Source organism: Mobula birostris, chromosome 26 (assembly GCF_030028105.1).
Source record: "Mobula birostris isolate sMobBir1 chromosome 26, sMobBir1.hap1, whole genome shotgun sequence".
NCBI lineage: Eukaryota > Metazoa > Chordata > Chondrichthyes > Myliobatiformes > Myliobatidae > Mobula > Mobula birostris.
In genome coordinates this window covers 45,680,520-45,701,582 of record NC_092395.1, presented here as the reverse complement: position 1 = coordinate 45,701,582, position 21,063 = coordinate 45,680,520, and the positions used below count along the sequence as shown (strand labels likewise).

Below are 21,063 nucleotides of genomic sequence, written 5' to 3'. Positions count from 1 at the left end.
GTGGGCTGAAGGGCCCATTCCTCAGCTGTATGACTTTCTGACGGTATTAATGTGACAGTCTATTCATACCCATCAGCTTTCAGACTTGTAATGTCTCTCCTGGACATGCCAATCACTGATCCTGCTATGATCAATATGCTTGCTAACTGGTACTGTTGCTGCTTTTCCATGCATACCACTGAAAAAGAGGTAACATTGGTATTACTATTAACCCTATTGCTGATCACGGATCACTGAGAAATGGGAGGAAAAATGACAGGTGGAATTTAATGCAGACAAGTGTAAGGTGGTGCACTTTGGGAGGACAAGGTATCAATCTGGGCATCTACAGGTACCCACACTCTCAGGAGTTTATACTGTTATACCCTACTCTTCAAAGAGTAGCTTACTTCTCTGTCTAGTCTGTATGGCAAGATCTAACTGAAGGTTGAGGAATTAATTCTAATTCTTTCTGTCAACACACACAAAATTCTGGAGGAACTCAGCAGGCCAGGCAGCATCTGTGGAAAAGAGTACAGTTGACGTTTCGGGCTGAGACCCTTCAGCAGGACCAAAACATTGACTGTACTCTTTTCCATAGATGATGCCCATCCTGCTGAGTTCTTCCAGCATTTTGTGTGTGTTGCTTGGATTTCCAGCATCAGCAGATTTTCTTGTTTCTTCTTTTTGTCACCCCATCTTTCTGTCATTGCTAACAATCACCAATGCTTTCTAGCATTTATACTGTTTTGCTACTAGTTGACATTATTTGCCTGTGATGTTTTTCAGATTCCTTTGCTGGGGCAAAGTAATTCACACAGATGGTCTAAAAGTTTCTATGGAAAGAGATCCCAGTCACCCAAAGTTAATGCTGTGAGGCTGACTCTCTGAGCCCACAAATATCCCAACTATTGATTGATCATACCTGTGCCAACTTTGATCTGCTAAGTGACAAAATAAGTCTGGTCTGGAAACTTCCTTGATCTCTATCACAATGATGCAAATAACTTAGCTGTAGATGCTTGGTTTGATGTAGGGCAATTAACATGACCCCATTGTTTTACATTTAGCTGATGCAGACCAGAACACCTCATGGTCACTTCACCACACCTCTTGAGCAGCCAGTCACCTACTGTGGGCCAGCAGGCTCTGCTCTGTAGACAGTGTTGTTTGTTTGCAAAGCTCCCCTTTTCACTTCAGACTGATTACTGCTTGTAATTTGCATTTGGAACTGAAGACTAGTTCTTGTTCACAGCGAGAAGGTGAGTAAGAAATATTGGTTAGAAGTTTAATAGGCCATTCATTCAACATTTTCACTTGATGTAATTTGATCATTTCCAAACTTGTTTTATCTCTCTGTACTGTTGTTGGAGGGGAATGGAATTGTCGACACTAAGGTTCTCTTCTTTTCCAATTTTAAGTTGTTAGTTTTGCCCAAGTCTTTTAGTTTAGTTGATTAATTCTGTTTTTCTTTGGGGATGGGGTTTTTTTTTGGTTTTGTTTTTTTTTCTTTTTCATGACTTTTTTTTTGATTTGTATTATCCGTTGTCAGTTCTACATGATTGGGAGCTTTGTTAACTTACACTATCTGATTTTACAATTACTTTTCTTAAGTGTAACAATATTTCTCCTACTATTTGTATTATTGCTATGTTTTGATTTTATACTTCGAAATTAATAAAAAGATTGAAAATGAAAAAAGAAAAGAAGTTTAACATTGTCACAAACAACTCTGACCCTTTGGAAAGGTCATGCTGCTATGTTAGAAAGCTGAGGTTGGCAATAAGCCTCTCAGGCACTGGAAAGCCAATATCCATCACATGGTTTATTGAAAAAATCTGAAAACCCTAGATTGGAGAAAGTTAATGAGAGACCGCCCCCCCCAACGGCTTTTGTAAGTTTCTATCCAAAACTAAAACACGACCAGTGCTTAGAAACTAGGAACAAGATTAAAACCAGAAATAAAAACCTTTCAAAGCCTGAATACAGAAACAAGGGTCTGAAAGAAAATTAATGAAGAAGGGGAAACAATCTACTTCCTTTCTGTATTTGAGAATTGTTGTTTTGAAGTTGGATTGCATATATTTTTGTTCTGGTAAATTGATTAGGTCAGCAGTTAATGCCAAGTTAGAGTTCAATCAAAAGCTTTACAACTGGAGCATTCTTGCCTTCTGAAAGCGTTTGGATCATTTACCAGCACTTAAATGATGTTGCAACCTGATCTGTGTGATTCAGACAAACTGCTCCTCACTAAATAGGTGCCAGCAATGACATCATTGTGCTGACTCCCCCACCCCTCAGATGGTCATACATCTGAATCAGGGTAATTCAGACAAGGAGGAATCTGATAGAGACTGAGTCCCCTTGGATCTTGACAACAGAGAGAATCCTGTCCCAGATGTATCCCTCTGATTAGCACTAGCATCAGAACAGAGTTGCAGTTATCTGTCCACAGACACCTTGACCTATACCAATCAATACAAAAGCTTAATTAAATAATAGTCAGGGTGACTATCAGCATATAAACTATCTACTGTTCGCACATTGCGAATGAGGGAATTTATCTAATTCTATTTCTAGGATCACAATTCCAGGCAAAGCTAATCCAACTTTCCCAGTTAGATATTAATGTTAAATACATTAATTTATTTAAACAGTTACAATAGGAAAGTAAGGATTGTTTATTGCAACACTTCTCAGGAGATGTGAAAGCCAGCTGGAAGTCATCGTGTTTTAAGAATATTTGGCATGTTACATAGGGTAATGAATTGACATAATTTACCACCAAAAGCTCTTCAGGGTGTTACATAGAAACATAGAAACATAGAAAATAGGTGCAGGAGAAGGCCTTTCGGCCCTTTGAGCCTGCACCGCCATTCATTACGATCATGGCTGACCATCCAACTCAGAATCCTGTACCTGCCTTCTCTCCATACCCCCTGATCCCTTTAGCCACAAGGGCCATATCTAACTCCCTCTTAAATATGGCCAATGAACTGGCCTCAACTGTTTCCTGTGGCAGAGAATTCCACAGATTCACCACTCTCTGTGTGAAGCAGTTTTTCCTCATCTCAGTCCTAAAAGACTTCTCCTTTATCCTCAAACTGTGACCCCTCGTTCTGGACTTCCCCAACATTGGGAACAATCTTCCTGCATCTAGCCTGTCCAATCCCTTTAGAATTTTATACGTTTCAATCAGATCCCCCCGAATCTTCTAACTTCCAGAGAGTATAAACCTAGTCGATCTAGTCTTTCATCATATGAAAGTCCTGCCATCCCAGGAATCAATCTGGTGAACCTTCTTTGTACCCCCTCTATGGCAAGAGTGTCTTTCCTCAGATTAGGGGACCAAAACTGCACACAATACTCCAGGTGTGGTCTCACCAAGGCCTTGTACAACTGCAGTAGAACCTCCCTGCTCCTATACTCGAATCCTCTTGCTATGAATGCCAGCATACCATTCGCCTTTTTCACCGCCCGCTGTACCTGCATGCCCACTTTCAATGACTGGTGTATAATGACACCCAGGTCTCGTTGTACCTCCCCTTTTCCTAATTGGCCACCATTCAGATAATAATCTGTTTTCCTGTTCTTGCCACCAAAGTGGATAACCTCACAGTTATCCACATTAAATTGCATCTGCCATGAACTTGCCACTCACCCAACCTATCCAAGTCACCCTGCATCCTCTTAGCATTCTCCTCACAGCTAACACTGCCGTCCAGCTTCGTGTCATCCGCAAACTTGAAGATGCTGCATTTAATTCCCTCGTCTAAGTCATTAATATATATTGTAAACAACTGGGGTACCAGCACTGAGCTTGCGGTACCCCACTAGTCACTACCTGCCATTCTGAAAAGGTCCCGTTTATTCCTACTCTTTAACCATAGAAACCATAGAAACTACAGCACAGAAACAGGCCTTTTGGCCCTTCTTGGCTGTGCCAAACCATTTTCTGCCTAGTCCCACTGATCTGCACACGGACCATAACCCTCCATACACCTCCCATCCATGTATCTGTCCAATTTATTCTTAAATGTTAAAAAAGAACCCGCATTTACCACCTTGTCTGGCAGCTCATTCCATACTCCCACCACTCTCTGAGTGAAGAAGCCCCCCCTAATGTTCCCTTTAAACTTTTCCCCCTCACCCTTAACCCATGTTTTCTGGTTTTTTTCTCCCCTTGCCTCAGTGGAAAAAGCCTGCTTGCATTCACTCTATCTATACCCATCATAATTTTATATACCTCTATCAAATCTCCCCTCATTCTTCTACGCTCCAGGGAATAAAGTCCTAACCTATTCAACCTTTCTCTGTAACTGGGTTTCTCAAGTCGCGGCAACATCCTTGTTAACCTTCTCTGCACTCTTTCAACCTTATTTATATCCTTCCTGTAATTTGGTGACCAAAACTGAACACTATACTCCAGATTCGGCCTCACCAATGCCTTATACAACCTCATCAAAACATTCCAGCTCTTATACTCAATACTTTGATTAATAAAGGCCAATGTACCAAAAGCTCTCTTTACGACCCTGTCTACCTGTGACGCCACTTTTAGGGAATTTTGTATCTGTATTCCCAGATCCCTCTGTTCCACTGCACTCCTCAGTGCCTTACCATTAACCCTGTATGTTCTACCTTGGTTTGTCCTTCCAACGTGCAATACCTCACACTTGTCAGTATTAAACTCCATCTGCCATTTTTCAGCCCATTTTTCCAGCTGATCCAAGTCCCTCTGCAGGCTCTGAAAACCTTCCTCACTGTCTACTACACCTCCAATCTTTGTATCATCAGCAAACTTGCTGATCCAATTTACCACATTATCATCCACATCATTGATATAGATGACAAATAACAATGGACCCAGCACTGATCCCTGTGGCACACCACTAGTCACAGGCCTCCACTCAGAGAAGCAATTCTCTACCACCACTCTCTGGCTTCTTCCATCGAGCCAATGTCTAATCCAATTTACCACCTCTCCATGTATACCTAGCGACTGAATTTTCCTAACTAACCTCCCATGCGGGACCTTGTCAAAGGCTTTACTGAAGTCCATGTAGACAATATCCACTGCCTTCCCTTCATCCACTTTCCTGGTAACCTCCTCGAAAAACTCCAATAGATTGGTCAAACATGACCTACCACGCACAAAGCCATGTTGACTCTCCCTAATAAGTCCCTGTCTATCCAAATGCTTGTAGATTCTGTCTCTTAGTACTCCCTCCAATAACTTACCTACTACTGACGTTAAACTTACTGGCCTATAATTTCCCTGGTTACTTTTCGATCCTTTTTTAAACAACGGAACAACATGAGCCACTCTCCAATCCTCCGGCACCTCACCTGTAGACAGCGACGTTTTAAATATTTCAGCCAGGGCCCCTGCAATTTCAACACTAGTCTCCTTCAAGGTCCGAGGGAACACCCTGTCAGATCCCGGGGATTTATCCACTTTAATTTTCCTCAAGACAGCAAGGACCTCCTCCTTTTCGATCTGTACAGTTTCCATGATCTCACTACTTGTTTCCCTTAATTCCATAGACTTCATGCCAGTTTCCTTAGTAAATACAGACGCAAAAAACCTATTTAAGATCTCCCCCATTTCCTTTGGTTCCACACATAGCCGACCACTCTGATCTTCAAGAGGACCAATTTTATCCCTTACAATCCTTTTGCTCTTAATATACCTGTAAAAGCTCTTTGGATTATCCTTCACTTTGAATGCCAAGGCCACCTCAAGTCTTCTTTTAGCCCTCCTGATTTCTTTCTTAAGTATTTTCTTACACTTCTTATACTCCTCAAGCACCTGATTTACTCCCTGTTTCCTATACATTTCATACAACTCCCTCTTCTTCTTTATCAGAGTTGCAATATCCCTTGAGAACCAAGGTTCCTTATTCCTATTCACTTTGCCTTTAATCCCAACAGGAACATATAAACTCTGCACTCTCAAAATTTCCCCTTTGAAGGCTTCCCACCTACCAATCACATCTTTGCTTCCTGTCTGCCAACCAATCCTCTATCCACATCAATACCATTCCCCCAATGCCGTGTGCTTTAAGTTTGCACACTTATCTCCTGTGTGGGACCTTGTCAAAAGCCTTTTGAGAATCCAAATATACCACATCCACTGGTTCTCCCCTATCCACTGTACTAGTTACATTCCAGTGTTGCACTGGAATGGGGAGGAATCAATCTTTGCTGCATCCCTTCTATCACAAGTATATTCTTGGACAAGGAGACTAGACATCAAAATTCCAGATGTGGCTTCATCAGAGGTCTATTATTGGAAAAAAAGACATCTCTACCCTTGTCTTCTTTGCCTCTTTTAGTGAAGGTAAATATTCCATTAATTCTTCAATTGTTCAGTGTAACAGTGACTTGTGTATACGGACACCCTAGTTGCAGTGAGGCTGCTGTGAGCTGGATTCGCTGCTGACCTCCACTACTGTCTGTCTGGAGTTTCCGCACCAACCTGCACCAACCTGCAGACTGGTACGTTATTTGACTGCCATATCACCTCTGTTGTGCTGGTGAGAGGGAAAATCTGGGGGAGGTTGATGAGAATGTGCGAAGAATAAATGGCAATTGTCGTAATCATTATGCCATAATGGATGTTTGATGATCGGAGAAGAGTCAATGTGATGAAGGGCTTGTTCCATGAGCACCACCGTGTGTTAGAACTTCCAGCACTGAAAGCAAATGCAACACTTTCAGATAAACCTTTTCTTCATGGGGTTGGCTATACCGATACAGATATCTCAATGGAGTAGCAGCCGGATTTTAAAGTAAGTTTTGCTTCACTTTGTCTGCATCCTATCACACGTTCCCTCTGTTCTCTTCACCCTTTCCTGTAACTTATACACACTTGTTTACTCTCCTCTGTTCTGAGTCTGGGTCTTGACACAAATCATCCACTCGGGCACTGCCTGATCTGCACAGCACCTCCAGCAGTCTACAGAAGATAGTGGCACAGCAGTTAAGTTACCAGACGACCAATCAGAGACCCAGAAGAACAACTGAGTAATGTGTGCTCAAATCCCACCACAGCAACTGTGGAATTTAAATTCAGTTAATAATTTGGAATTTGCAGGGTAAAAATTTACACCAACTATTTTAAATAAGGATAATCATGAAAACCACCAGATTGTTTAGCTCACTGATAACTTTCAGTGGTCCTAATTGGCCAGTCTTACCTGGTCTGGCCTATTTTTGGTTGCAGACCCACACCAGGTGGGCCTCTGAACAGGGTGAGGAGAGCAGACTCCACAGATGTACAAAGAAGGATCTGGGCACCAAATGCAGACAGAGTAAAATCACACCCAGCTCAATGCTTGCCTCTCAAACATCTGGGGACAGCTTTTTAAATTGGGAGACTAGTTGAGGAACAGTCTGAAGTAGTTGTAATCACAGAAACATACCTTGCAAACATTATGCTAGCCTCCTCCCGTGCCTTATCCTGTCCACATGGCTGGACAGTGAGTAGTGCAGAAGGACAAGCTGATATATCACCCATACCTAGAAAGGACAAGTTGCAGGCCTGGCCAGTCTGCAACACATGGCCTTGCATTTGATCCGTTCAGTATGGGAACCGAGCCATCTCGCATCCAATGGATCAGATCATCCCTCTACTCTCCTACCACATCTAGTTGGGAATGGTAATGGACAGTTCAATAACTAACATGTAGAGTGGGCTCCAAGAACATCTCTGTGGACCAGTGCATTAGTGCCAAAGGAAGGCTGAAGGGTTCATAACCATGTTCAGCCAGAAATGGGTAATCAATATTGACCTCCCCGAGATCTCCGCCATTACAGAAACTAGTCTTTGGACAATTCAATTCTCCACAAGTAATAAGAAACAGGTGAGATTACTGGGTACAGTGAGGCTCTGGGAGCAGATGACATCCCAGCTGTAGTTCTGAACACCTGTGCTCAAGAACAAGCTGTGACTCTAGCCAAGCAGTTCCAGGACAGCTGCCAAACTGGCATTTGCTGGACAATGTGGAAAACTGTTCAGGAATATCATATTCACAAAAATCAGGACAAATCCAATTGGTCTAATTACCACTGAATTAGATTTCTCTCAATTTTCTGCAAAGTAATGGAGGGTGTTTTTAACATACCATAAGCTAATGCACAGTTTGATTTTTGCTAGGATTGTTTGGCTGCGGTTCTCATTGCAGCCTTTAGTCCTAATGTGGACCAAAGAGATGATTTCCAGACATCAGATAACATTGATAATCTGTGACATCAAGTAGCATTTTACCAAGTGTGGCATCAAGGTACCCTGTTAAAACTGAAGACAGTAGGCATCAGTAATTGTTGAAGGTTAATCATCCCAGCTCCAAGTCATGACTGCAGGAGTTTATCAGGGCAGTAAACCAGGCCCAATCATCTTCAGTTGCTTCACCTATAACCTTCCTTCCATCATTCGGACAGACATGGGGATGTGTGTTAATGCTTATACAATGGTTACTTCCATTTGAAACTTTGCAAAATTGAAACTATCTGTTTCTGCATTGAGCAATTCCAAGACAACATTCAGCATGGCCTGATAATGGAATGCTAGGTAAGAACCAACTCCAACCCATCACCAATACCATTCTGTCATCTACGATGTGAGTGATGGAATGTTCTCCACATGCCTGATGCGCAGCACTAATGACCCTCAAGGAACTTGGCATCATTGAGAACAAAGCAGCCATATTGATTGGTGATCCTTTAATGAACCTAAACATCCATTCTCTCTGTCAGTGGTACACAATGGCTGCAGTGCAGACCATCAACAAAATGCACTCCAGTGATTGGCCCAGGCACCATGATCTCTAACACCCAGAAGCACAAGGGCAGCAGGGCACATGGACAACCTGCAAGTTCCCCTCCAAGTCACATGCACCTTCTTAACTGGGAAGACATTCCCGATCCTTTACTGCCAAGAATTCTGTAGTGTTCGGGAGTTTCTTCTAAAGGAAGATTGCAGCCGTTCAAGAAGGTAGTTCACCATCACCTTCTCAAGGGTGTTTGGGGTTGGCCACAAATATTGGCCCTGCTAGTGACAACCAGATCCTGAAAATAAACAAGAAAAAAAACTTCATTGACAATATCCGTACATCTACGTTGATACTGCCCAAGCCTATGATTATCTTCTGTCATACCCTTCCTAATAGATCCTAGCACTTTATCTAGTACTGAGGTCCTCAAATTGTCTAATTTTTACTAACCAACAACAGTATTTCATGTGTAAACCATCAGATAAAAAGCACCTTTTCTCATCAGGCCACCAGCAGATTCTCACAACTTTGGATCTTTATCTGTTCCCTATGCACTGGGTGGAGGGGTGATAGTGGTGCATCTGCCCCAGCCTGCTGAAACCAGTCCTTATCTGTTGATTGCTGAGTACGTTGGCACAGTCTATATCTTTTGTATGAAAACATTTTCATCTTGACCTCTATGACTTAGTTTGCATCTTCCTTACTGCCTTTATTTTATGGCTACAAGATTTTATCTTAAACAAATATATTTACCAATTATTTCTGACTTAAAATTAAATTGTACAATATAGTTACTCCTCAGAATCATGCAATCATTTCTTTTCTCTGGTTGCTTATGTGAAGCACAGTAATACCCAATGGATCATTGTTAACTCAGGAATTTGACTTCACCTTTCTTGGGCAGGAGGTATCCTGTGTAGGATGATATTATGCTGTGTGAACTTGGTGTGGGATGGGGGGTGGTGTTCAATGTTCTGGGACGCTTACCATTGGCCACTCCCATGAGAGTCAGCTGATTCCCAGAATACTGACCTGTAAGTCCTGCAATGTAAACAAAATACCCATACCTCGTGCCTCTTGTATTTATTATCTCCCACCCCTAACGACATAAAGAGCACTACAGAACGCCATCAGGTCCTTCAATCCCACTGAAACGTGCCAGCCATAGCATCCTCCCTACTCGTCCCAGTGGCCCTTCCCCGCCATGTACCTATGCAAATGTCTCTTAAATATTGCAACATCCCCCAGCAGCACATTCCAGGTACTCATTACCCTCTGCAAAGAAGTTACCTCTTGGGTCTCTTTCAAATCTCTCCCCCTGTATCTGTGCCAGCTTGTTTTGCTGTCTAGTTCTCCCCAGTCCTTGGAAGAAGGCAATGGCCATTCACTTTATCCATACCTTTCATGGTTTTATAAAGTTACGTAAGGCCACCTCTCATTCTCCTGTGCTCCAAGGAATGAAGATCCAGCTTGACCAACCTCTTCTTATAATCAGGCCCTCTAATACACCCTCTCCAGCTTGATAATATCTTGCCAAAAACAAGATGGCCAAAACTATACACAGTACCACAAGGGTGATCTCACCAACAACTTGTTTCACTGCAACATAACGTCCCTGCTCCTGAACTTGATGCCCTGCCTGATGAATGCCTGCATGCTAAATGCCTCCTTCACCACCATGTTTACTTGTGTGGCCACTCTCAGCGAACTGTGCCCTTGTACTCCCAGGTCCCTCTGTTCCACAACACTTGTTATTGCCGTGCCATTCACTGTATAGGTCCTACTCCCGATAGTTGTCCAAAATGTATCACCTCAAGTTGAAATCCATAGCTACACTCTCACCTCACCCTTGAGCCCAATCCTCCAAGTAAAAAGTGCAAGTGTGGTCTTTTACCTCCCAAATCCTCAAATGCTGCTGTTTTGTCTCCTTCCAAATCACCCAATTTCACCCTTTCTTCACTAAGTAATGGTCATTTAGCCCCAACCCTAGGTCGTGGCATTGCAATCTTCCAAAGCTGGTCTCACAAGGGGAGAATGGGCCAGGGCAGTGAAAATGTGCATTGCTTCTCTGTTGTGACTTAAGCCTTGTACCTTGGTGCCAACTGGATTATGAAGCAGCGGATCAATGAGAAGATCCGTCATTATTGCCAATAATGACCTGTTGTACTTATTTCCCAGTTATCTTGTTACTTGTACCAGTACATCTAGTTTCCTAGTTTCAGATTTCTGAGCCAGTTAACAGATAGCCATTTCCAAATATTATGACCAATACAGTTCAAAATGGGGCAAGTCAGCAAGTGCCATTCCTTGGTATTTTTGCGGTGTGGATGCTGTTTGCCTCTTAGCAGCCATGCCTGAATGTTGGTTTGTACAGACATACTGTAGGTTACTTTATTAGCTGCATTGCTAATGCACTGACCATTGTACAATCATTGGTGAACATTCCCAGTTCTGACCTTATGACAGAAAGATGATCACTGATGGAACAGTTGAAAAGGAGTTGCTTAGGAGACTGTCCTGAGGAATGGCTGTTTTGGGGCTAAATGAAATGGTAGCACAGCTAGTAGAACTGTTTCTTTATAGCTCCAACACAGGTTTTGTCATAGAAACATAGAAAAACTACAGCACAATACAGGCCCTTCAGCCCACAATGCTGTGCAGAACATGTGCTCACCTTAGAAATTACCGAGGGTTACCCCTATTTTTCTAAGCTCCATGTGCCTATCCAGGAGTCTCTTAAAAGACCCGATCGTACCTGCCTCCACCACCGTCGCTGGCAGCCCATTCCACACACTCACCACATCGTGACCTGTTGTGTTATCTGTATGGAGTCTGCATGTTCGCTCTGTGGCCATGTGGGTTTCCTTCAGGTCCTCTGGTTTCCTCTTGCATCCCAATTCCTTGTCAGTTGACAGATTAATTGGGTACCGCACATTACCACAAGTATCTAGGTGAATGGCAGAACCCGTCAGTTGGCAATCCCCTGTAGAGGGAATAAACTGTCAACATTTTTGGCAGAAATCCTTCAAGGATGAGAATCACTGGCAAAACGCAAATGCTGGAGGAACTGAGCAGGGCAGTCGGCATCTTCTCGTTTCTTACCCCTTCCTTTCCAGTCCTGATGAAGGGTCTTGGCCCTAGAAGTCGATAGATGCTGCCCAACTTGCCGAGTTCCTTCAACATTGTGTGTGTGTGTGTGTGTGTGTGTGTGTTGCTGAAGATTTCCAACATGTGTCTGAGGGGAGTATAAAATGGGATTAGTGTAGGATTAATGTAAATGGGTTGGTGCAGGGTTGGTGGGCTGAAGGACCCATTTTTGTGCTGTAAGTATGGTTAAGATTGAGATGTTGGTCTTTGGTTCATTTGATTTGCTTTAGTGTTGCTTCTCTGAGATGGTAATTACACCTGATTGTGCCTCGGTGGCATTGTGTTCACGGTCCCAGGAAGAGAGAGGGCCATTGTCGAGCTGCACAGATTTCGCTGACGGGAAACCGCCCAATATCAGACATCCACTGCTTGCAGACTTTCTAACCGGGAGGGAGGGGAGTGTGACTGCATATTAATAAACCATGAATTCCAGTGTGTGAACCAGCAACTGTCGGCTGTTCTTCCTGTTGACAGGGCCGCGTTTCCAGGAATGGGGAGCTTTGAGAGAACAGCAAAAGTGAATTGTGTTGTGTTTTTCCGTTATCAGGTGAGCTATCATGAAGGCCATTCTCCTTCCGGTGACCTTGCTTGCAGTGCTTCTGGCAGTGGTTGCCGCCTCCTCGATTGATCCAGCGCTGAATGAGGACTGGGAGAAGTGGAAGCTGTTGCATGAGAAGCAGTATACAGAGGTGAGGCCATGAAGCAGCAGCCACACTTTGTGTGCTTCAGTAGGTAGATTGACTGTGAATCCAAATGGACTGTTAAAACTTGCATTTCCATAGCATCTTTCAGAACCTCTGGCATTGCGAAATTCTTCATGCCGTACTCCAGTGACCAGGGTTTGAGCCTGACCTTGGGTGTCATACATGCAGGGTGTGCATGTTCTCTCCGTGACTGCATGGACTCTCGTTGCTGCTTCAGTTTCTTCCCATTTTCTGGCATCACGCTGGATGGCAGGGCAATCGGCCGCTATGAATTCTCCCATTGTGCAGGCAAGAGACAGAAGAGTCAAAGGGAGAGATGGGTTTGTGAGGGAGAATGAAATAGAGGGCTACAGTGTGAATAAGGAGAGAGGGTGGGACCAATGTGATTACTTTTGTTGGGATCTAGCAAGGGCCCACGTGGGCTGAATGGCCTCCTTGTGTGTCATGTTAACCAGGTAGCAAATACTGTTGACCAGCAGAGAGCAAATAGGAAATTGCCAGCAAGACCTGGGAACAAATATCTTTGCTCCAGACACTAATTTGTGGGTGGGGCTGGGTAGGTATCAGCAATACAGGAAAACCAGCCTGATGTTCTCCAGAATATTGCTGTGGATCTTCTTATCGCCCGGCAGAGAAGTTGGGGTGTCACCCTGCAGTAGCCACCTCTGGCATCGTGGCACCGTGAACCTGTCAGCCCATGTGAGAAGGTCTGAGAATGATACCGCAATCTACAGAGCCTCGGTGACCCCTAAATTCCATCACACAGAGTCATGAGAAAAGAATAAGGCATCTGGGAGATGACTGGTCAGATCTAAAGTAACTTCAACTTTGTATGACACAGAAGTATATGAAGTACACAGTATCCTACAGACTTGGTGACTCTTGATTAAGGCTCTTGGCCTGAAACATAAACTGCTTATTTCCCTCCACAACCCTAACCAGCTGAGTTCTCCTAGCATTTTGTGTGTTACTAGTGATTCCAGGGCCTGGGTATGCAGCAGTACTAAATGTAAGAACCTTATGAAACAGAAGGAAACAGAAGGAACAGTGGTTATGGAACAGTGGTTCTACCTGGCTGGTCTTTCACCCCACCACTACCTTTCGACTCCATCTGTATAGATGGCACACAGTTTTCAGTGTATCTCGATGCCTGTGGCTATAGTAGTCCAATGACCATCTCTGGGACCTGTGGCCTGAAGAGTTTAGGCTACAGTACAGCCTTGATCTGCAGACAGCAGCTCACCCTGAAACCTTGCTAGCTGATCGTTATTGGTGTGTGAGAGCCTGCCTGATCTGACTTTGAAAAAAATGATCAGTTGTTGCGTTGGGTGTTCCTTATAAATTAAAAAAAAAGTGCTCTCATTTGACTCGGGGGCAGTGTGTATGGCCTGTCCCGAGTGGGGGGGGTGGGGGGAGTGTGTATGGCCTGTCCCGAGTAGAGGGGGGAGTGTGTATGGCCTGTCCTGAGTAGAGGGGGCAGTGTGCATGGCCTGCCCCGAGTGGGGGGGGGGGGGGGCGAGTGTGTATGGCCTGTCCCGAGCAGGGGCGGGGGGGGGGGAGTGTGTATGGCCTGTCCCGAGTAGAGGGGGGAGTGTGTATGGCCTGTCCCGAGTGGGGGGGGGGGGGAGTGTGTATGGCCTGTCCTGAGTAGAGGGGGGGAGTGTGTATGGCCTGTCCCGAGTAGAGGGGTGAGTGTGTATGGCCTGTCCCGAGCAGTGGGGGGAATGTGTATGGCCTGTCCCAAGTAGAGGGCGGAGTGTGTATGGCCTGTCCTGAGTAGAGGGGGCAGTGTGCATGGCCTGTCCTGAGCGGGGCGGTGGGGGGGGTGAGTGTGTATGGCCTGTCCTGAACGGGGGGTGGGGGAGTGTGTATGGCCTGTCCGGAGTAAGGGGGGGGGAGTGTGTATGGCCTGTCCCGAGTAGAGGGGGGAGTGTGTATGGCCTGTCCTGAGTAGAGGGGGCAGTGTGCATGGCCTATCCCGAGTCGGAGGCTCTATGTACTGGTGGGCTTGGGGAGAGAACACAAAGGCAGCTGGAACTGAACCAATCAGTGGGTCTCCAGATGTATAACTGGCGGAGGAACTTGCTACTCCATCCCAGCCTGATGGAACCTGACCATAAGGGTCAAGCTAAGATCAAGTATCAAATATAAAAAAAAATTCCTTTGGGTTTACTGGATTTGTGTTTGGGTTTGATTCGATACCTGAGCAGCCCTCTAACACATTCGTAGGAACAATGGTTGTTCGTCAAATGGCAGCTTCCTGCCCAGAATGCAGTTTGCACGAGGAACTTCCTTCATGTACACACTCTTCTTTAGAGGTGTGCTGGTTCCACCGCACTGCACCACACCACACCAAGGATTCTGCCAGCCTTCATCCATTTTTGTAGGGTGCATTCCTATCCCTTCCCTGGATATGCGAAGATACCAAAGCCTGACCTCGTCACTGTCTGGAGATGGAAGTTTTTCAGTTAGGTTTGTCGGTGTTAAATTGCACCCTTAATTCAAGCCCCATCACCATCTTGCAGGTCTGCATGGATTATTGCTCAAACAACCATCTTTTCATGCCCTGCTTCGTAAAGGTTAGTGCAAAGAAACCGATGAATTGGGAGCAGGAGTGGGCCACTTGACCCTCTCATTTGCGCTGCCATTTAGTGAGATCAGGGCGGATCTGAGTAACCTCAACCTCGAGGTGACATTTCATCCTACGCATTCATAATGGGTCTATCAAGCTCTGCTTCCACTGCCCATTGAGGAAGAGGGTTCCAAGCATTCTCAAAAGGTTTGTCTCGGCTATCCCGTGTGAGCCTGAGTCAGAGGCCCAGTGGCACGTCTGGAAGTTGGAGGCCTGATGTCTGCAAGTCTGGGCCAGAGACTATAGGTTGTCTGTGTCTGTCTGCATGTCTGTGTGCAGAAAGGAGGAAAGGGGGTTGTTGTTTTGTTTTGTTGTTCTGTATAGTTGTTGCTCGTGTTGTACTGCTGAAGTTTTGTGGGCAACACTTGCTGGCTGCTCACAGCACATCCTCAGGGTGTGTTGGTTGTCAAAGCAAATGACGCATTTCACTGTATGCTTTAATGTCCACGTGATAAATAAATTAATCTGAATCCTTTTCGAGTGATAGCTTATTCTTGAATAGTGACACCTAGTCCTAGATTTCTAAAAGTGGAGAATGATGAGTATTCATGGAAAACTTGTATCCTTTGGTTAGAATATTTTTTCCACAAAGGGAAAGAGGGTGTGGCACAATGCTTTACAATGCCAGCGACTGGATTCAACTTCCACTGCTGTCTGTAAGGAGTTTGTTCATTATCCCTGTGACTGCGTGGGTTTCCTCTTGCAGTCTGAAGGTGAACAGTTGGGTCAGTTGGGTGTAATTAGGTGCCATGGGCTTATAGGACCAGAAGGCCCTGTTACTGTACTGTATCTCTAAATATTATCAAACCTTTTCATGAATGAGGTCCAGGAATAACTGAAAACTTACAAGACATAATGCATGACGCTGTATTGTTGGGTGACGATGATGATCTGTGGAAGTGACAAGCATATTCTTATCTCCAAGTACAGAAAGCTCCCTAAGAGATGTTGCTTCATCAGCAGAACTCTGTTTCTTTATTGTCCTTCAGGAAGAAGAAATTGTTCGGAGAATGGTGTGGGAGAAAAACTTCAGGTTTATTGAATATCACAACCTGGAATACATGAAGGGAAAACACACCTATGATCTTAAGATGAACCATTTTGGAGACTTGGTAAGTGAGAAGTCCTTAATGTGAAGAAAACATTTGAACTGAGGCTTAGAATTGGGTAATATGAATGAATGGGCTCCTGTGCTACTACACAGTGGCATGCAAGAGGTTTTTGAGAATATTGTCAAGCCTGGTGACAACTTGATGAAGTTAAGTTTTGACTATCCGCATCTGTTGACTGAGTGGTGTTTCCTAAAGCTGACTTTTAAGATCCGGAGAGGTGAGAACAGATTGATTTTACTTGGGATGGTTGCTACATGCAACCAAGCACAAAAGGGTCAAAGAATAATACTGTCCTCTTGCGGGGGTGGGGTGGGGGGGGAGGGAGGAAATACACCATCAAAAAGAGCAATGATATTAATTGAGGTGGCTTTCTGGACTAGTCTGTTGAGGAACCAATTGGTGAGCAGGCCATTTTGCACTTCAGTAAAGAATTCATTAGTGATCTGTTTGTGCAAAGCCTTTGGAGAGGAAAGACCATAACATGATAGAATTCCTTACTAAAACAGAACGTGATTTGGTGGATTTTAAAATCAGGATCCAGGCTGGCTATGAGACTGAGAAACATTAATCTTTGAGTTAACAGCAGATCAGCAGTTATGTACATTTAAGGAGCAAGTGGATGAATTCCAGTGAGTTTTAATTACTGAGGCACATAGAATAGAGTGGGTCGCTCAGCTGTGGCTAACAAGTGAAATTCTATATGAAGGAATATATTGTGGCACAAGAGACTGTAGATGTTGAAATTAGAGCAACAAACAATCTGTCGGATAAACTTAACGGGTTGAGTAGCATTTGTGGTCGATGTTTCAGGTTGTTGAAAATGGAGGGCATCTTGTGGCTAATTTTCTGTATTTTGAAAGTTCTTTGATTTATCCTTCTTTTGTTTGATGCTCACTCACTTACCTTTCAGACCCTGGAGGAGTTCAACAAGCTTATGAATGGCTTCCGTCTGCCCAAATCCAGGAACTCAACAGAGCACCTTTTAAAGTTTCGGGAATCAGTTGAGATTCCACAGGAAATTGACTGGCGTGAAAAAGGATATGTCACTCCTGTGAAAAATCAGGTAAAAGAGTTTTGCCTAAAGAGAAAAGTTAGGGGAAAACTTCCTTGTTCGAATAGCACTGGTAGAGGTGGTGCTGGAGTGTATTCATCTGGGTAGATCCAGTGAGGCTGGGATTAGACTCAGGCCCAAGGGAATCAGGAACCAATTTTAACCCACCCCCAGTTTTATTTTACTTGAGTCAGTTTGGTGGCATGATAAATGGGTTAGCGCCCAATAGTAATTTCATCCCATTGTTTTCTTCCTGACAAAACTATCAGTTTCTTCAGTGATTTATGGTGTCAGAGGGCTTCAAACTGTGAGTACTTACCAACCTATTTAGAATACAACAGTAAGTATGTGATGCTGAGTCTTTATAAGGTACTGATGAGGTCTCACCTTGAGTATTGTGAACAGTTTTGGGCCCCTCATCTTAGAATAGATGTGCTGGCATTGGAGAGGGTCCAGAGGAGGTTCACAAGGATGGTTCCAGGAAGGAAGGTTATCGTACGAAGAACATTTGATGGCTCTGGGTCTATACTCACTGGAATTCAGAAGGATGGGGGGGGAATCTCATTGAAACCTTTCGAATGTTGAAAGACCTAGGCAGAGTAGATGTGGAAAGCATGTTTCCCATGGTGGGGGAGTCTAGGACAAGAAGGTACAGCTTCAGGATAGAGGGGCGCCCTTTCAAAACAGAGATGTGGAGAAAGTTCTTTAGCCAAAGGGTGGTGAATTTGTGGAATTTATTGCCATGTGCAGCTGTGGAGGCCAAGTTGTTGGGTGTATTTAAGGCAGAGATTGATAGGTCCTTAATTGGACATGGCATCAAAGGTTACGGGAGGAAGGCTGGGAACTGGGGTTGAGGAGGAGAAAAATAAAGGATCAGCTATGATTTAATGGCGGAGTAGACTTGATGGGCCAGATGGCTTAATTCTGCTTCTATGTCTTATGGTCTTATACTGCCTGTTATGCTGCTGGCGTTTAGGGCAGCAATAAAGGTCCTCCATCTCTGACAATGTTCGGGGCTTCCTTCATCGTGTCAGTAGCTTCCTCTCTGTTTTCACTACTGTGAGTCATGCAAGTCCTGGGTGGAGACTGAGGAGTCCCATTGCACTCAGATGTCGAAGGGTTCTTCATTACTACTTCCCTAACAGTTCTCTTTGACCAGTTAGGCTGTTGGCCCTGAGCTGAACCCCCGAACCTGGAGGACTGGTGGACCACTCTTATTCTGACCTGTACGCTTTGACCTGTTTGGCATGGATGACCCTACAAAGAGTCAAAGCATCAAGCCCTGACTCCAGCCAGCATAGCTTTCTTTGTCATTGAGCCACACAAACCCTGCACCTAGGCTGTGGTCCTCTTGGAGGTCAAACAGTGAGTAGCAGCAGGATAATCTCTCACAAGGGTTGACACTGTACATAGAACATAGTCAAGGTCAAAGCTGAGTTTAATTTTAAATGCACAAGTACAATGAAAACTTACTTGCAGCAGCAACACAGGCACATAACATCACATCAGCATCATTCACAAGAAAAACAAACATAAATAAACACCAGTTTTACAAGAAATAACATGAGTAGAACAGAAAGTCAATTTTAGTGCAAAATGATCAGACTGGTAATAATGTTGCTTAAATGAAACGGTTATTTGGGTTTACCCAGTGGTTCAAGAAATTAATGGTTGAAGGGAAGTAGTTGTTCTTTAACCTGGTGGTGTGGGACTTCAGGCTAGAAAAGTACAGCACGGGAACAGGACTTTCAGCCCATCATGTGTGTGCTGACCATGATATCAATCTAACTAACCCCATCTGTCTGCACATGCCTGAGAACTAAAGACCTGTGCTGATCAACTGGCTGGAGTGTTCACTGAGATCTTTAACCTCTCGACTCGGCAGTCTGCTTTATGAAAGCTTCAATTATGGCAGTGCCCAAAGGAACGAGGTAACCTGCCTCAACAACCATCATCCTGTAGCACTTGCATCCACAGTGACGAGGAGTTTTGAGAGGCTGGTGATGAAGCATATCAACTCCTGCCTGAGAAGTGACTTGGATCCCCTCCAATTCGCCTGCTGGCACAACAGGTCCTCGGCAGATGTAATTTAATTCTCTTTACTCTTCACAAATCATTCCGTTGCTACCCTCACTGGTGCATGGCACAGGTAGCGATTCAGAAATTACTACTCTGGAGGTCCTGCTTCTCAGATTGCTGTCTAGCTCTCTCTTAAGGACCGCTTTGCTTCTCCTTCCCATGCCACTGGTACCAATATGTACCATGATATCTGGCTGCTGTCCCCTTCCCTTCAAAATGCTGCAGACGCAATCTGAGATGTCCCTGACCCTGGCACCTGGGAAGCAACCTGCCATCCAGGTGTCCCATTCATGTCCATAGAATCTTCTATCTGTTCGTCTGACTAATGAGATCTGTATCACTACCACTCCCACTCCCCTCTTCTCCATCTTTCCCTTCTGCTCAGTACCAGTAACCAGGTCTCTGTGGCATTCCCCTGGGAAGACATCCCCCAGAGAAGACATCCCCCAGAACAGTATCCAAAACTGTATATTTATTATTGGGGGGAATGGCCACAGGGGTGATCTGTGCTAACCTTTCCACCCCTTCTCCTGACAGGCACCCAGCTAACCGCCTCCTGCAACTTGGGGCGTGACTGTCACTCCAATCGATGATCTTGTTGTCCTGTACAAGCCGAAGGTCGTCTAGCTGTTGCTCCAGATCCTAAGACGGTCTTCAAGGAGTTGCAGCCAGATGCACTTCACACAGATTTAGTTCCCTGGGAGACTCTGGGTTTCCCAGGCCCTCCAACATCCAGCATGAAGAACACACAATAGCCACTAAAACTACACTAAGTACCCCTGACATAGTAAGACAAAAGGGAAGCTTAACAGAAACTTACCGGGAAAACTTATCCAGAGCCAACACCACTTCTGAGCTGAACCCACCTTTGAGCCCAGGCCTGAAACTTCCACTCTCACCACTGGCCTACTTCCAACAATGGCCGCTCTTCTTGTCCCTTCTGTACATTTATTTACTCTTCTCTGCACTGCGCCACAGCACTGATAGAGCTGCTAAGATGACACGGAATGCCCGCGAAGCTCCCCTTTTAAACAAACGCCGCTGACCTGAGACGAACCTCCTCTCACCACTGATTGGGTGTTGGAATGATACCCAGAAATTTGAAATTGCTCACCTTTTCCACTTCTGATCCTCCGATGAACACTGGCGTGTGTTTGCTTGTCTTACACTTTCTGAAGCCCACAATCAATTCTTTATTCTCACTGGCATTGAGTGCAAGGTTGTTGCAGCAACACCACTCAAATCAGCTGACATATCTGATTCAAGAATTTTGATGGCGGTGGGGAAGAAGCTGTTGTTCAATCCCGAGGTGGGAGCTTTCAGGCTCCTGTACCTCCTGCCTGATTGAGGTATGGAGAAGTGGGCAGGCCTGCATAGTGGAGTTGTCTGATGGATGTTGTCTGTGATGTAATTGGCCAAGTCCACTCCTCTATGTTCCTAGCCATTGGAGTTTCCATACTAGGCCATAATGCTTTCCATTCTACATTCTACATCTGTAGATGTTTATTAGATACCATTAGAAGAGATTTACAAGTTGAAACATCATTCTTCCCCTCTTTTGTTGTGTCCAGGGAGAGCTTGG

General features: G+C 44.6%; 1 protein-coding gene across 1 annotated transcript in view; it reads left to right on the top strand.

Annotated features, from left to right (window-relative positions):
• Positions 1 to 21,063, top strand: part of LOC140188290 (cathepsin K-like) — a 36,346-nt gene that overhangs the window by 2,920 nt on the left and 12,363 nt on the right. The window contains exons 2-4 of the mRNA XM_072244394.1: positions 12,451 to 12,592; positions 16,229 to 16,351; positions 17,262 to 17,414. Of these exons, the coding sequence (XP_072100495.1) occupies positions 12,461 to 12,592; positions 16,229 to 16,351; positions 17,262 to 17,414 (408 nt within the window). The 5' untranslated portion in view covers positions 12,451 to 12,460. The remainder of the gene's footprint in view (positions 1 to 12,450; positions 12,593 to 16,228; positions 16,352 to 17,261; positions 17,415 to 21,063) is intronic.